General features: G+C 60.4%; 1 protein-coding gene across 1 annotated transcript in view; it reads left to right on the top strand.

Annotated features, from left to right (window-relative positions):
- Nucleotides 1-6,169: 6,169 nt before the first annotated feature.
- The window catches only part of TLE3 (TLE family member 3, transcriptional corepressor), a 28,602-nt gene continuing 18,571 nt past the window's right edge, over nucleotides 6,170-16,200 (top strand). The window contains 5 exon segments of the mRNA XM_039557601.1: nucleotides 6,170-6,401; nucleotides 6,813-6,955; nucleotides 7,098-7,198; nucleotides 7,286-7,349; nucleotides 8,248-8,292. Of these exon segments, the coding sequence (XP_039413535.1) occupies nucleotides 6,932-6,955; nucleotides 7,098-7,198; nucleotides 7,286-7,349; nucleotides 8,248-8,292 (234 nt within the window). The 5' untranslated portion in view covers nucleotides 6,170-6,401; nucleotides 6,813-6,931.

Below are 16,200 nucleotides of genomic sequence, written 5' to 3'. Positions count from 1 at the left end.
TCTGGCCAGGGGCTGATTTAATACCTCCCACTTCTTTTAAGTGCAAATAGACTCTAATGTGTGTATTAGGCTACTTGAGCGGCTGTTCTGCTGAAATACTCGCTTTCCAAATAACTTATCTGCAGTTGATGCCGGCCAGAGGAGAAGAGCAAACTTCTTAAGAATTTAGCAATAAGAAAAAGACAACAATCCCTTTCATATTCCCCCCTTCCCCGGGCTAAGCCTTTGGCCACACGGAGCTCGCTGGGATTTCACAGGCGGGATCCTGGGACGGTTCACGGGTCACAGCCCTGAGCCGGCTCCTCCAGAGCATCCCGAGCCTGAGCCCGGTCGCTCAGGGCGACGCGGAGCTGCCGTGGTCCCACTTCCAACCCCGCGTGGGTACCGGCCCCGGCATCCCGCATCCCTGCCGGCCCCTCCGGCGGCCACCGGCGCGGTGGGAGCAGTAGCCACGCCGCTCAGGCAGCGTCTGCAGCCACGCTTGGCAGGAGAGACAAAGAGAAACCTCATCCCTGAGCGAAACTGCGGAGTTTCTGCTGAGTCACAGCCGTCAGGGAATGGGGAGAGCAATTACAGCCGAAAACTGGGAAGGCATCCCAAACAAATTGGTTATAATTAACAAGTAGAAGAATAACACCAGTAATACCATTAGCAGGCCCAAAAGCCATTTGCAATATAATATCTATAATTAGACAGTGCTCAGCAAAACCCGGGGCTGAGCTGTTTGCCCCGGGAAGGGAGGGCAGGTGAGCCTGCGGGATCACGGGCCGCGGTCCGGGGGCGGCGGGCACGGGACAGCACCCAGGAGCCTCCAGGAGCGTCCAGGAGCTCCCAGGAGCGTCCGTGAGGATCCCAGAGTGACCTGGCTCCAGCCGCGGGGCATGAGGGGGATGTCAAGGGCACAGCCAAACCGGGCCTCCTCTCCCACCTCCCTGCGGAGGATTTAACATCCTTGGACATTCCCATCCCTGGAACTGTCCAAGGCCAGGCTGGACGGGGCTTGGAGAAGCCTGGGACAGTGGGAGGTGTCCCTGCCATGGCAGGGGTGGCACTGGATGGGCTTTAAGGTCCCTTCCAACCCAAACTGGAGCTGCTGGGTTTGGTCCCGAGGGTGCGTCCCGGGCACAATCCCTCCTCCCGCTGTCCCAACATCCTGGCCAGAACTTTGTAATTCCAGCTCTTTGGAGCTGCCTCTGCTACCAGGGGGGTCCTGGCGCTCTCCCTCCCCCCAGCACCAAGTGCACCCATGGGTGCTCCTCACCCCCCTGTCCCAAATCCAGGGACACACGGGAGAAAAGTGTTGGTTTTGGTGCTGGGAGCCTGCCGCGGGCTCGGCGGGGTTTTGTGGGGTCCCGAGCCGGGGTGCTGCCCCCCAGGGCCCCCCCGGTCGTGCGGCAGCAGCCGGAGGCGCCGGGCTGGGCCGGGCACCGGCGTTGCTCAAGCAGATCCGCGGCTGAGGGCGAGGTCAGCGGAGCTCCGCTTGTGAAAGGCCGCGGCAATCGGGGCCTGTTGTGGCAACACCGGCACCCGCCGCTCTTCCCGGAGCCGCCTGGAGATGTCACTGGTTCTTGGAATGGTCTGGGCGGGGAAGGGACCCCAAAGGTCTCATCCATCCCCGTGCCACGAGCAGGGACATCTCCCACCAGGCCGTGCTGCTCCAGCCCCATCCCGGTGCATCCCGATGCTTCCCAGTGCTGCTGGCTGCTGATCCTTGTGGCCACCACCGCAGAGCCCCGGTGCCAGAGGGGTGCAGGGTTGAATCCTCTCATCCTCTCTTGCCGGGGGGGCTGGAAAACCTCGCCGCCAAGAGCAGACAAAGCCCGGCTCCCCACAAAGCCAAATATCCGGGCTCGCCGGGGCTGCTCGTTCCCGAGCGCTTCGCTGCCTTCCCACTCCGAAATCCTTGTTTAGATAAACTTGAAAGCTGAAGGGAATTTGGCAGGCAGGGTCCTGCCCTGCGCGGAGGGCAGATAATGTCACCTGCAGTGTAAACACACACCATTGACCGGGGCTGGGACCGGCTTGTCAGCGATAAAGTCACCTCTGGGGCGGCTCCCGTCACGCCGGGCGAGCTCGGCTGCGCCGGGGAGGGAGGAGGGGACACAAGGGACACACGTGGGTGCGGGTGTGTGTGGCGTCTGTGTGCACACGTGTGTGCGGCCGGGAATCGCCTCCGTCCCCGCAGCCCCTTCCCAGAGTCACGGGGACACGGCAGATGGAGATTTTGGGAAAAGATGGGTCCAGTCAGGGGTGGTTTGTGTCCCGCAGGAGGCCGGGGGTGGCTGGGGCTGTGCCTGCCCTCATCCTGAGGGATTCTCCCTCCCTTGTGTCCCACAGCTCCATCGTGGGGGCTGGGGGGGCTGTGGACGCCCCCGAGGGTCACCGGGGCCGGGGGTGGCGGCGCCAGGGAGGGGCCGCGGGAGGATGGGGACAGCGGCTGCTCCCGCAGAGGAGCTTTGGCAAGGGGAAGGCCAAGGGGAAGGGGAAGGGAAGGGGAAGGGAAGGGGAAGGGCAGCTCCGACGGTTTCCCCGAAAGGCTGCTGGGGACAGGACGGTGTCACAAAGTGTCACAACACCCCGTGCCCACAAGCTGAGCCCGAGGTTTCTCCCCGGACGTGGGGAGGGGAAGGAACATCTCCAGCTTCCTTTCCCGGCTGTGCCACCTCACAGGGCACCAGGAACGGGGCACGTCCGGGCAGAGCCACCCTTGGAGCCGTGACATCCTAAGGGAGGGATCGCCACATTGTCCCGGAAACCCCCAATGCCTCCCGCTCTCCATGGGGACACGATCCCATGGGAAGCTGCCCTTTGCAAGGCACCGTAATGGTGGCACTGGGTGCCACTGAGTGTCCCCAAAGGCCTCATCCCCATCCTCCCCCGGGTGGTGTTTCCACCCTCATGGAGAGGCGGGACACGGTGTCCCCACTCACGGTGACAAAGGCACCTCGTGGCCAGCTGGGAGAGGAGCCAGCGGCTGCTCCCACTGAGGCTTTTCCTGAGATCCTTCAGAAAGAGAAAACCCAACTCAGAAAGAGAAAAATAAGTTCTGGGAAAAGATCACGGGTTTCTAACTGGGATGTGCAAATATCAATTTAAGCGGATCTTAAATCAATATGAGCCAGAACGTTTCCTTTCACCCCTAATTGTTCTTTTGATTCCTTTTTTTCCCCCAAACCAGGTGAGTTTTAATAAGCTAAAATAAAACATCTCCTCTTTCAGTGCGGTCCCAGCATGAGGAATATCAATTAACAGGAGCCATCCTTGGCCGTTGGAGTTCACCACAACGGCGCTGGAGCTGTGGCTCGATGGGAATGGGAAGAAAATTACAACCTTTTCAGGGAAACCATTAAGTAAAAATCAGAATTTGTCCATAAGTACCACAGGGGGAGGGGCACAGCCCAGCTAATGGCTTCTATTTTGAGCAATAAAGTGAATTTTCTGTGCAAAATCGCCGCTTTCTGTTCCTCTCCCCATGGCCTCACATCCCCTGAGTCTGGCCCTGGAAAGTCCCTGGGACAGAGAGTCTGGCTCAGCCCCACCACGGGAATTGCCCCCTTTTCCTGCTTTTCCAGGTCGGTGGGTACAGAGTGAGGATTGTACAGAATCATGTGATCCTGGAATTGTTTGGAAGGGACCTTAAAGCTCATCCGGTGCCAGCCCTGCCATGGGCAGGGACACCTTCACTATCCCAGGCTGTTCCAACCTGGCCTTGGACACTGCCAGGGATCCAGGGGCAGCCACAGCTATTTTAGGAACCTGTGCCAGGGCCTCACACCCTCTCAGGGCACAATTCCTTCCCAGTATCCCATCTAAATCTCCACTTTTCCACTATGAACCCATTCCCTGTGTCCTGTCCCTCCATCCCTCGTCCCCAGTCCCTCTCCAGCTCTCCTGGAGCCCCTTTAGGCCCTGGAAGGAGCTCTGAGCTCTCCCTGAATCCTTCCCTTCTCCAGGTGAACATTCCCAGCTCTCCCAGGCTGGCTCCAGAGGGTTTCCAGCCCTTGGAGCACCTCTGCAGGTGGGGCCTCACCTGAGGGGAGAGGGGACAATCCCTCTTTCCTGCCGGGAATGAGCCCAGGATGAGGTGGGAAGAAGGGCAGAGTGCTGAGGAAGGGCAGCGTGTCCCACTCCCGAGTCCCTCCCCAGGGGGAGGATTTCCAGGTGCTGTTGCCTTTGCTTTGGGATCTCCTGGGACCGATGGGAGTGTTGTGACACCCGGAGCTCCGGACACGTTCCCCCACTAAATCTCTGTCACCTTGGCTGCCCTCGGCAGCAGGAGCTGCTGGAGGGAGCACTGTGCAGGAGAAATAAGGACCGGTTCCACCACGAAGAGTTCCAGCGTTGCTCCTTCACGTTAATTTTCACGTTTCTCTGGCATTGGCGGTTCCAGGAGCTGCTCCTGCTCCATGCGCTTCGGAGGGCCGTGCTCCCACGTTATTCCACACCCTCTCCCAGGATCTGCCTGCCAGGGGGGCTTTGCACCCTGATGGGCACCACGATGGGGGTCCCAATGGGTCACTCGATGGGCACCCCAGGGAGACTCCAGTGGACATCCCAATAGGTGCTCCAGTGGATACCACAAGGGATGGATATCCCGGTGGGCACCTTTATGGGCACCCAATGTCCATCCCAATGAGGGCACCTCTATGGGCACCCAATGTCCATCCCAATGGGTGCCCCTGTGGATGCCCCAATGGATCCCCCAACTTCACCCCGATGCTCCCCATAGAGTGCAGGGGCTTCGCAAAGAGCTGCCGCCTCGACAGAGAAAAAGCCCAAAAAAAAAAAAGCCGAAATGAGGCAGAATCAGGGAATTAGAAAGAGCCGGGAATGGCGGAGGAGGCGGGAAGGGCGCGGGGGCAGCGGCCCCGCGGTGACTCCGCTCCGCGCTACATCCGCACCGCGTTTTGCCGGCGCGCCGGCCGCGCCGGGGGCCCCCACGTGGGGCAGGGGCGGGGCCAGGAGGCGGCAGCCAATGGGCAGCGCCGGGCGCTGACAGCGCTCGTCACGTCAACAACCGGAACGCGCCCAATTAGCGGCGGGCGGGGGGGCCGGGGCACCCCCATCCCGCACCCCGGGGGTCAACGGGGCGCTCGCACCCCCCACGCCGGGGAACGAGGAGCGGGGCGGGATTTCGAGGCGTTTTGCCCCTTGTTTATTATTTGAGCTGCGGCGCTTCATTCTTGTCGAGAAAGCCCCGAGCCGCGGCGTTGCCGCAGAGATCGCGGCGGTGCCGCGGCCCGCCCGGCACGGCGGTGACAGATTGTTTGAGCTGGAGGAAGCGCCGGCCCGGGCTAATTACGCCGCCATGGCGGGCGGGCGGCAGGCGGGGGCTGCGCGCCGGCGGCCCCTCGTGGCTTTGATTGACAGCACCGCTCCTCCCCGCCAATAGCGTTGGAGCGGCGGCCCGCTCCGCGCTGTGATTGGCGGATGGGCGGTGAGCGGCGCGCGGCCCCACGTGGGGCGGAGGCTCCGTCTGACGCGCGGGCGAGCGGCCATTTTGTGCGCTGGGCCGGGCTCGGCCCGCCCGTGGGGCCGCGGCTGCCCCGGCCCCGCTCCCTCCGGCCCGCCGGGACCGGCGTTGCTCCTGCTCCGCTGCGGCGGGCGCGGGGTCCCCCCGGGGACGCAGCCGGGTGTCCTCCGGGCGCGGCGGGAACGCCTGACGTTAACGCCATTACCCGTGTTCCTCGTTAAACCCCCTCAGGCGTGAGGGGAGGTGCGGAGGGGGAGCAGCGCGGCCCTCACGACACATCAAAGGGGCCGCGCGGCCGCCGGGGGAGGCCGCGCGGCCTTGCCGCCGCCCGCCGGTACGGGGGGCTCGTACCGAGCGTTTTCTCGGTGCGGCGGCCCGCGGAGCGGAGGCGTTACGGTGACAAAGCGCTTGTGTTTGTTTTACAGCCCAAACCGGGCCGCTGGAGCGGGGTTACGGCAGCGCCGGGCCCGAGTCACGGCCGGGCCGGGGGGCGCGGGGCGGGGCGGGGCCGGCGCGGGGCGGGGCCCGGGGTGGGCGCGGCTCGCGGCCACCCCTCCGTCAGACACAAGCTGCCATTGTGACGTCACGCCGGCATCGCCGAATCAGCGCTCGCCGCCGCCGGCCCCACGTGGGCGCGGCGCTCCGCCATTGGCCGGCGGCGGAGAGGCCGCCCGGGTTTTGTCCCCCGCCCGCCGCCCCGCTCCGCCCGGGCGCTGTGGCGGCACCGCGTGCTCGGGCGCTGCTGCCCCGCTCCGCGCCCGCTCCGCGATGGCTCCCGGAGTTACGGCGATCCCGGCTGGACGCAGCTGAACGGCCGCCCCCGGGCGGGGGACCCGCTCGCACCTCGCATGTCCGCGGCGCCCGGGAAGTCGGATGTGTACGGCCTTCCTCCCCCTCCTCCTCTCCTCCATGGCCGTCGTGCTCCGGCGTTAGTTCCTGGCTTTGCTTCCCCTTCTCCCGGCCGCAGGAATACCGCGGGACCCTCCTCCCGCCGCCGCGTTGTTGTTGTTGTCGCTGTGGCTTTTTGATCTATTTTTTTTTCTTTTTTTTTTTTTCCTGGGGGGGGGGGGTGATTTTTCTTTATTTTTTTTTCCGCCAGCGAGTGCCGGAAGGAGGGGGGGGTGAGGAAGCGGAGGCCCGCGGAGCGCGGCGGCCGGGGGGGTCGGCACCTGGCCCCGGCGCTGCGGGGCTGGGCTCGGCTCCGCGGGCGCCTCCCCGGCGGTGCGGGGCCGGGGGGGGGAATGTGCGGGGGGGAACCGGCCGGGCCCGCTCCCCCCCACCCCCTCCGCCCTCCCTCCTCCGCCCCCAGCACGGACTTTCCTCTCGTCCCTTTGTTCAGTTCTCGGCCTCTCCGGGAGCACTCCGAGGCCGGCGGGCAGCAGCGGCAGCTCCGCACGTCGCGATCGCCGTAGCGAGGCTCGGCGCGGCTGCTTCCAGTGACCGCGCCCCAGCCCGGCCATGTACCCCCAGGGCCGGCACCCGGTGAGTCCCGGTACCCCCTCCTGACTCCCATCCCGCACCCCCCCCCGCTCTCCTCCCTCCGTCTCCCCCGGTGCCCCCCCCTCCCGCCCCCCCCTCGCCCCCCGGTGCCCCCCCGGTAACCCCCCGCGGCCGCTTCCCGCAGGCTCCGCACCAGCCGGGCCAGCCGGGCTTCAAATTCACGGTGGCCGAGTCCTGCGACCGGATCAAGGACGAGTTCCAGTTCCTGCAGGCCCAGTACCACAGGTGACCCGGGGGGACCCCCGGCCGCCCCCCCCGCCCCGAGCCCCCCGTTTCTCCGGGGTCTCACCGTGCGCTCTCCCCCCCCCCCAGCCTCAAAGTGGAGTATGACAAGCTGGCGAACGAGAAGACCGAAATGCAGCGCCATTACGTTATGGTGAGAGACTTTAATCAGATTTCGGATCAGCCTGCAAATGTCATTAGCTGCGAGCCTGCGGACGGGGGGGACCGGGGGGACCCCCCCCCCCGGTACGGGCAGTGCCTGCCCGGGACCCCCGGGCGGGGGGGCGGCGGTGCCAGGCGCTCCGGGCCCCAGACGGCTGGAAGCGCAATCCCAAGTTTCCTGTTAACCCCTTTGGAGCGCTCCTGCAGCCGTGGGGGGGTCGGGGGGGGGGACTGGAGCGGCGACCCCGGGCTCGGGGGGAGCTCCCTGGTGCCGGTGGGGGTCCCCCCCTTGCTGCCCCCGAGGCCACCCGGGAGCCATCCCAGCTCCCCCCCCCACTCATCCTTCCCGAGGGAAATGGGCACTTTTGTTGCCTCAAAACGCTCTTTTTTTTAGCTAAATTTGCATCACGGGCCCCCCGGGTGGGCTCGTTTGGGTTTCTGATGGGTTGAGCAGGATCCAGCACCCCCTTTCCCGGCGGCTTCCTGGGCTCCCAGCAGCTCCCCTGATCCCGGGGGGGGGAACAAATCCCGCCCCCCCCCTCGGTGAGAAGCTGGATTTTTGGCCAGACTCCGGGCTGTACCTGTTCTGCCAGGGCTGAGCAGACGCCTGTCACCCAGCTCTGCGCCTCTTTGTTTTTCTAAGTAGCTTAGGAGGAGAAAACAGGAGTCAAAAGGAGTGTCCCCTCGTTAAGTGCCTGCCAGTTAAACCCATAAACATCTGCTTATTATAAGGTGTAATTTCCTTGGCTACCCGTGCTTTAAGCCCAGTTTTAGCCCAGGATGCTTTTTGGTAATGACCTTATGCAAATACCTTCTGTGAATTGAATTCAAATTCTCCTTGGCTCTCATGTTTAATTGAATTTATTTCTATTTTTTTGTTCCTTCCTCAGTACTACGAAATGTCGTACGGTTTGAATATTGAAATGCACAAACAGGTGAGTAATTTCGAGGGGGGAAGTTGTGATTGAATTGATCTCCTGTTGCCCTTTTCCTCCACCTGAGGTAAAATCGGCCCTGATTGCACTAACTAGGGAATAAGTGCTGGAGGCAGGGATGTGACTCCAGGTGGGATCCCGTGGCCCGGCTGTTAAATTGGCAGCCGCAGGTTGATGGCACTTGGTGGGGTTATTTTGTCGATATTCATGAGGAATTTCGGTTTTAGGCTGAGTGTTTGTGCAGAGAGGTGAGAACAGCCTCTCCTCCCGTGCTGGGAGGTCAATACCTGGAATAGCGAGTTCCCAAGGCTTGGAAAACACTGATATGTGCTGTGTTCGCCTCTGGTCGTGTTGTGGGTACAACAGGGCTGTTTGTAAGGTCATCCCCTGCTCCTGGCCCTGCCGGAGCGTGAGACAGAGCAGGGAATTATCTCCAGGGCTCCCAGAGCTCACCGTGTGTTGCTCAATGTCACGGAGTTGTCTTTGCATCTGGGGAAATGAAGCAATGTTTGGGGCTGGTTGGGTTGTTGTTTTTTTTTTTTTGTTCCCTTCCAGTCTCCTCTAATATGTAAGTTGCCTGAAGGAAAAAATAGAGAAGGCCCCAGCAGAATGTGGTGTGCTACCTTGATAAGATTATCGGTAAAGAGCCTAAAGGCTGCGCACATGATGGTAAAACTTAAAGGAATAAAGTTATTATTGAGATTAGACCTGATTATTTGTGCTGCTGCTGCTTACTGGTTTTAGAAGGAGTTCTAATTAAGAACTTAAGGCAGATAGAAGTTGACATCAACTTTGCCGCTCGCAAATCAGCCCCATTCAACTCCAAAGTGGTTTGGCTTAATAGCGGCATCGCCCTCCTCTGAGGAGGCTCGTTGGGCGCTGATGAGATGCAAAGCAGCGTCTCTGAATGCGCCTCTCTTCTTCCCTTTGCCTTTCTGCGCTGTAGTCACAGGGCAACGAAAATAATTCCTGCTTAGTCTTCAGTTTTTTATAAATATCTCCTTCCACGCAGATAATCCCGACTTCCCGCTCCGGGGCCGCTGCCCGGCCCAGGTGTCTTTGTGCGGGGGCTGCCCGGACCCCCGAGCTGGGGGAACCTTGGGCGGGTTTGTCCTGGGGTGCTCGGGAACAGCCCAAAATTCAGGATTGTGGGGTAGGCCCGGGGTGTCCTCCGCCGAGGAGGGGACGGCTTTGGGGTGTCCAGAGGGACACGGAGCCTGCAGCCGCCTCAGCAATGCCTGGGGGCTCTGGAGTGACCTGACCTTGGGGCAGAGGCTCTCCTCTCCCCACCCTCTTCCTACCTGGTTGCTCGGTGCTGGGAGATGCTGGAATAACGCCCCGGGATGTTGGGCTTGTTCGCCTGCTGGAGGCTGCCGTTCCCAAGACGTGCCGAGCGTTTTTCCACCGGCCTATGGGCGCATCCCGAGGGATCGGCGGGCTTTGGCAGCGCGGGGTGAGCGCTGGGAGATGAGGATGGAGCAGCCCCGTCCTCCGTGTGCCGTGGGGGTCTCGGGGGTGACTGAGGAGCCTCAGAATTCCCAGTTTGGTTCGGTCCCTCGCCGTCCTGGTCTTCCCCGGTGCTGGCAGCCCAGGAGGCCCAGCGCGGGTCCCTGTGCTCGGTGCTGTGCGGGTGATTCCAGCGGCATCCCGCGCCTGCCCGGGCCCTTCGCGGTGACATCTGCTGCGTGCCCGCTGCCGGGAACTTGGGGAAGCTGGAGCTGTCTCGTTCTGTAATTGACAGCAACGTGGAGCAAACAAAGCAGCCCTGGCTGCGCTTCCAGGCGAAAATGGGGCGAGCGGGAGCGGCGGGCGGGGAGTGCCGGACCGCAGCGGGGGCCCGGGGAGGGCTTTCCCCCTCTTTGGGGCCGCAGCATCCCCTGAAAGGCATCCCTGGCGCAGCATCCCCCCGCCAGGCATCCCGCAAGGCATCCCGCTAATTGCGGCGTGGTCGTGCCGGCATCTGGCTGAGGGTGGCTGGTCCTGAACAAACAAGTTTATCAGCTGACCTGTTTAGCGGTTGACTTGTGTTTATCTGCACACAATCAAGTAGACTGAAGTGCTTGAATTATTCATGCAGTGTCCTGCCCTCCAGACTTGACTGCTTGTGATTACATCTGCTCCAGACAAACATTGATGGATACTTCATCTTTAAGCAAAAGGGGATTGTCTGTCTGTGGGCTTATATAACAGATTATCTCTTCCACGCTGAATATTAAGTGTGTGCATATGTGGCTGCGTGTGGGGCTGGGGGTTTTTTTGCCCTACCCCCCTCCTTTCTTCTCGTTTTGTTTCTCGTTAGGAAAAAAAATGGAGTTTCATAAACAACTCCATATGCAAGGAAATATTTAGGAAGTGACTCCCCAGTCGGTTGCAGTGAATCGCTCCTTACATCAGTCTTCCTGCTGAACTCAACTCCTTCCCCGGGCTCAGCTTTCCTAAACCCGACTCCAATCAGGAGTTTTCTTTTGAAACCTCGGCAAAACTTTTTTTTCTTTTTTTTCTTTTTCTTTTTTTTTTTTTTTTGTTCGGGTTAATTGATTTTTCCAAAAGAAACTTTGCTTCCCCTGTCGGCTGCACATTGTTTCTGTGCAGATCTCCGTGGATAATTGCCGAGAGCAATAACCATTCCAAAAGGAAAACTCATTTTGCGTGGGGAAACGGGACACCTCGGAGGACAGAACCTTTGTGCTGGCCTTTGATTTCTTGTTATGGCTGAGAACTCTCTACTGAAGCACTTCTTGTTTTCCTGCCTAATGCTTGGAACAAACCTAAAGCCCCCAACACTTCCAGGGAAGAGAGGCAGCTTTTTTTTTTCTGTGTGTTTCTAGAATATTCTAGGAACACAATATCCTTTCTGTCGCGCTCGTTAGCAAGGAGTGCCAGGTAATAATTTGCTAAATACTTCACAAGCCGAGTAATTTGTGAGCTGTGCTCTCAGGCCTCCCAAGGCAGAAGGGAATTCTGGACTCGGGGGGGGTCCTGGCTGTGTTTTGGGGGTCTCAGCGAGCTGTACCCCATTGCTGGTGGTAATTCCCTAATGAGGGGTTGTGTCCTGCCCCTCCGCACCCCCGCCCTGAATTTAATTCTCATCAGCCAGGCTCTCCACTTTGCTAATAACGATAGCAGCCACAAATAGCTTTCAACATGCCATTGACAGCCCGCTTGGAGAGAGCACTTGAAATAGTGGTAGACAGCTGAAAGTACCCATAATTGTGCGCCCGAGTGAGAACCACACTGCTCAAGGGCCTGATTTTCATGTGCTTAAAGAGACAATATCCTGGTTTCAACAAATGCTGCTGGTGCTTCACGCCTCGTGTGATTTACTCCTCCTCCTCCGCCAGGGAGGAGGGTTTGGGGGGGTTCTGGGGCGCCCGGTGGGGGCTGTGGGGTGCAGACCCTTACGAAAATCACTGCGGGGTGTGTGCAGAGGGAGCTGTGCTTGGGAGAAGAGGAGGGAGTTGGGGCCTTGCGAGTGGGAGCTGTGGGATGGTGCTGGTGCTGTGTTCCCGCATCCCATGGATGGGGCTCCCATCACCTTTGGCAGCCCCACCAACGCCATTTCCGGGGGTGTAGGGATGCAGTGATCGTGTGTAGAGATGTATTTGTACTTCCCCACAGAATGGTCACGTTCCTAAGGCTGCCAGAGTTCCAGGAACGTTTGGACAACGCTCTGAGCACAGGGTGGGATTGGTGGGGTGTCTGCAGGACCTTTGATAATTCTGGTGTTCCCTTCCACCTCTGGAGATTGCTGGAGTTAATGATAGAAATATGGATGTTTTGGGGTGTTTTCCTGGAGGAGGAAGGGCAGTGCTCTGTGTTCAGCACCTTCTCTCCATCCCTCATCCCGCTGCGTAAATCCAGGAGCGAGGGCAGGCTGGACTTGGGGCTGGTGGGGCCCAAAATCTGTTCTGAGGCTCCACCTGCCATGGCCTGGTGGGATTCCCTTCCCCACTGAGAATCTGTTCCATTTGGGGGATGGATTGAGGGGTGTGTGACACGTGCAGGGTATTTGGGGTGTTCTCTGCAGGGCATTTGGGGTGTTGTGTGCAGGGTCTTGGGCATGCCCTGTGCAAGGTGTTTTGGGGTGCCTGTGCAGGGTTTTTTGGGATGCTCCCTGCAGAGCGATGCCTGTGGGGCTGGTTCCTGCAGGCAGCTCCATCTTCCCAGGAACAGGGAGCCCTTGTCCAGTGTCCTGTGTCCAGTCCTGTGCCGTGCTGGGATCAGCCTGGGGGGTCACTCTGGGGCTGGGACATCCCTGCAGTCCCCATTTGCCTCATGGACATCCAAAGCTGAGACAATTTGGCACTGCCCAGAGCCCTGTCTGGGGGTGTCACCCCCACCCCCTGGATCCAGCCTGGAGCTCTGCACTCCCAGATTTTGGGTCATTTTAAGGCTGCTCTGCCTCTCCCATGACTGACATCTGGGGGGTTATTTTTAAATTCCCTCTGGCCCATCCAGGTGTAGAGATGGGAGTGCAGGGAGCTGGAGCTGTTGGGCACTGCCAGCCTCAGCTATTTAACACCGAGCCGCTGCCGCTCCGAGCCCATCCCAGCTCCCGACGGGTGCCAGGAGCAGCTCCCTGTGTCCCCAAGTGCTTCGGATGCTGCTGGTGGCTCTGGCCATTTTAAGAGCAGGTGACAGGAGCCTCAGCCGGGGCCAAGTGGTCCCAGTGTTGATTTATCACCGGTGCAGATGTTTTCTCTGGTTTCGCCCTCCCCACTGCTGAAACCCCACCCGGGAGGTTCTGGGCAGGGAGCAGGGCAGATTCTTGGCAGGGGCACGGAGTGAGGGGGGATTAGTTGGGATTTCAGGTTCTCCCGACTCCTTGCCCTTTTTAACAACCATCAGCACCCCTGTGCTGGGGGGAGTATCCCGGGATTGGCTCCCGCAGGTGTTGGGGTGGGTGGGAGCCTCTCCCCGTGCCCCCCTCCGGGCATTTTACCCGCCCTGGTCCAGGGAAGACGCAGGGCAGCGGAAGGGGATGCGGAGCTCGGCATTGCCATGGCAACCCGCGGTGGGAAAGGAGGCTTTCCTTGGCAGGAGCAGCTCGGGGGCTCCGTGGCTCTGGGCGAGGTGATGAATGAGCCCCGTGAAGGGGAAGGTTTCGGGCATGGAGCCCTCCCCTGTTCCCGGCGTTCCAGAGGATCCCTTTCCCTCACGGTTAAAGTTTTAATGGGGACAACTGGAGTTCAATGTGCCGGGGAATGGGAAAAGGGAAAGTGAGCAAATATTTAAAGACGATTGAATCTCATGTTCACAGGAAACCTCACAGTTGTAAACATAATATTTTGGACATCCAATATCTCTGTGCTTGCCGGATCCCACATGGGAAGTCTCTTTCTGTGTGGAACGGGGAGTTTGGCTTCACATCTTGCTTGGAAGTTTTGGATTTAAAGGTGGAAGCATCACTTGTGTTGTTGGTCAGGGCCGTCCGGGGAAAACCCAGCTCCTTCCCTTCCTGCTCCATGGAATCAGCCTGGCTGGATGCTGTGTTTTTCTCAGGGTGCAGCCGAGGGAAGCTGGTGCTGGCACTGCTGTTTTCCCCTCAAACACTGATCAGATTTGTTCTAGAACCCGGGAGCTGGCCGGGCAGCGCTCCCGGAGCCGCAGCCACGCTTGCTGCATCCCGAATCCAATGGCTGGAGCTGGAGGAATAAATCTTTAATGGAGCTGGAGCTAAATATAATCTGATCAAAGTGCCAGTGCCAAAAAGCCTGGAAGGAGCTTTTCCTGTGGCTGGGCACGGCAGTGGCACCATGGGTGGCCGGTGGCACATGTGGTGCCAGCCCAGCTGCTCCGGCCACGGCGCCGGGGCTGAGCTTGGATTCAGCACTCGGAGCTCCCGGCCCGGTTCTGCGAGAGCAGAGGAGCTGTCGGGTGGTCTGTGAGTGTTGGGTGCTGAAAGCCTTGTGCTGGCCAGAGCCTGGCCCTGGGGACAGGGGTCACGATAGCGAAGTGTCACTGCAGCGATAGGACACAGGGAATGACTTCCCGCTGCCAGAGGGCAGGGATAGGCGGGATAGCGGGAAGGAATCCTTCCCTGGGAGGGTGGTGGGACACTGGTTGCTATGACTGCCCCATTCCTGGAAGTGTCCAAAGCCAGGCTGGAGCAACCAGGGCTCCTGAAAGGTGCAGGGAGTGGAACTGGATGAGCTGTGAAGTCCCTTCCAACTGAACCATTCCAGGATTCCATGATCCCCCAGCTGCCTGCTGGATCCACACATCTTCATGCTCAGGGCCGTGACGATCCTGGTGACTTGGTGGCTGTGGCCGGGGTACCTGAGTCCAAGCCGTGGTCACTTCCAGCCATTCCTGCCTTGGCACGGTGTGCCAGCACGTTCCCTGCCTCTGGAATTGCTAAGAAAAGCATCAGGTGTAACCCAATCACCAGAGTGCTTCTGGAGAAGAGGATGGCCAGGAATATTCCTGGGGCTTTGCAGCCCCTGGGGGGCTCTGTGCTCCCCTTGGAGCAGGACCCGGAGCTCTGGGGTCTGTGGGGTGGTTCCCTGCATGGGGGTGACTCCAGGCTGGGGGAGATCAGGATTTTCCCAGTGTCTCCCTGCTTATGGTGGTGCTGGGAATGCTGGTTGTGCTCACTGGGTTGTTCCTGTAGCAAGAGCAGTGTGTCCCAGCCATCCCCAGCTCGTCACAGCAAGGACTGAGTGTCCGTTGGGAATTTTCGTCCACACTGGGATATTTGGGGATTTTCCTTGAGAGCAGGTGGAGCCTGGGTTGCCTGGGCTTAAAACCCAGAGGTGCTGTAGGACCTGTCCTGGGGAGCTGAGCTGTGGGATCAGGAGGGTGAAGCCTCGGGGTGGATTTGGGGAGCACAGGGAGGCTCTGGGAGCAGGGGGTGGCTGTGGCTGTCCCGGGAAGGAGGCTCCTTGCCAGCAGGAGGCCGGAGCTCTCCCGGTTAATCACTTGTGTTATTGATAACGAGCTGCTGGGGCTGGCGGAAGGAATTTCGGGGCGTTTGATTCCGTGCCAGCGCTCGGCTCCGGCCATTGTTGTGGCGCTGGATCCTCGCGGCCGCTTGGCCGTGTTTGACTTGGAGCCGGAGCTGTTTTCACAGCTGCCTCGGCCAGGAGCAGCCGGAATTAACCCCTGGGAGCCGGGACACGGCCATCCCGCCGGGAGCGTCCCTGGAGCCGGGACACGGCCATCCCGCCGGGAGTGTCCCAGGGACGGCACCCCTCCAGGTCATCCCTGCAGGAAAGCGTTATCCCCAGGGAATTGTTCCCACAGAGAGCACCTGGCAGGTGTTGGTGGATCTGGGTTGTTTCTGGAGTGGGATGTGAGAGTGGCAGAGGGAATGCCACCCGTGGGCAGGGAGCGGAGCAGACCCGCAGCCCTGGTGGGGACTCAGCTCCCTGCACGGGGCAGGTGGCTTTGGCTTTGCCAAGGTTTCTTTTGGAGAAACCAAACACCCACCACAGCCCTGGTGGAGATGGAGAGGGCCACCAAACCCTGGATTTCCTGGGATCCAGCCTCTCTGGAGAGCAGCAGCTGCTCCCAGGTTGAGGAGCTGTGCCTGGCTACATTTTCTTGAAGTCCGGGCTGGTGTGACACTGCCAGGACTGGTCCAGCACACTCATCCTGTGGTGGGAAGGCCATGGAAGTGTCCCAGGGAAGCAGGGATGTGTCCCTGTGCTGGAGAGCTTGAAGGGGCTTCCAGTGCCTCTGCTGGGAGCTGCTGCTTCCACCTGCGGGGCTGAGAAGGGACAGGGAGAGGGGAGGGACAGGAGGGGATCTGTGGGATGGGACAGGGAGAGGGGATGCACAGGAGGGGATCTGTGGGATGGGACAGGGAGAGGGGAGGGACAGGAGGGGATCTGTGGGATGGGACAGGGAGAGGGGAGGGACAGGAGGGGATCTGTGGGATGGGACAGGGAGAGGGGATGCACAGGA

The sequence above is a fragment of the Corvus cornix genome, chromosome 10 (genome assembly GCF_000738735.6).
Source record: "Corvus cornix cornix isolate S_Up_H32 chromosome 10, ASM73873v5, whole genome shotgun sequence".
In the NCBI taxonomy this organism is placed as follows: domain Eukaryota; kingdom Metazoa; phylum Chordata; class Aves; order Passeriformes; family Corvidae; genus Corvus; species Corvus cornix.
This window is presented reverse-complemented; position numbering and strand designations above follow the sequence as displayed.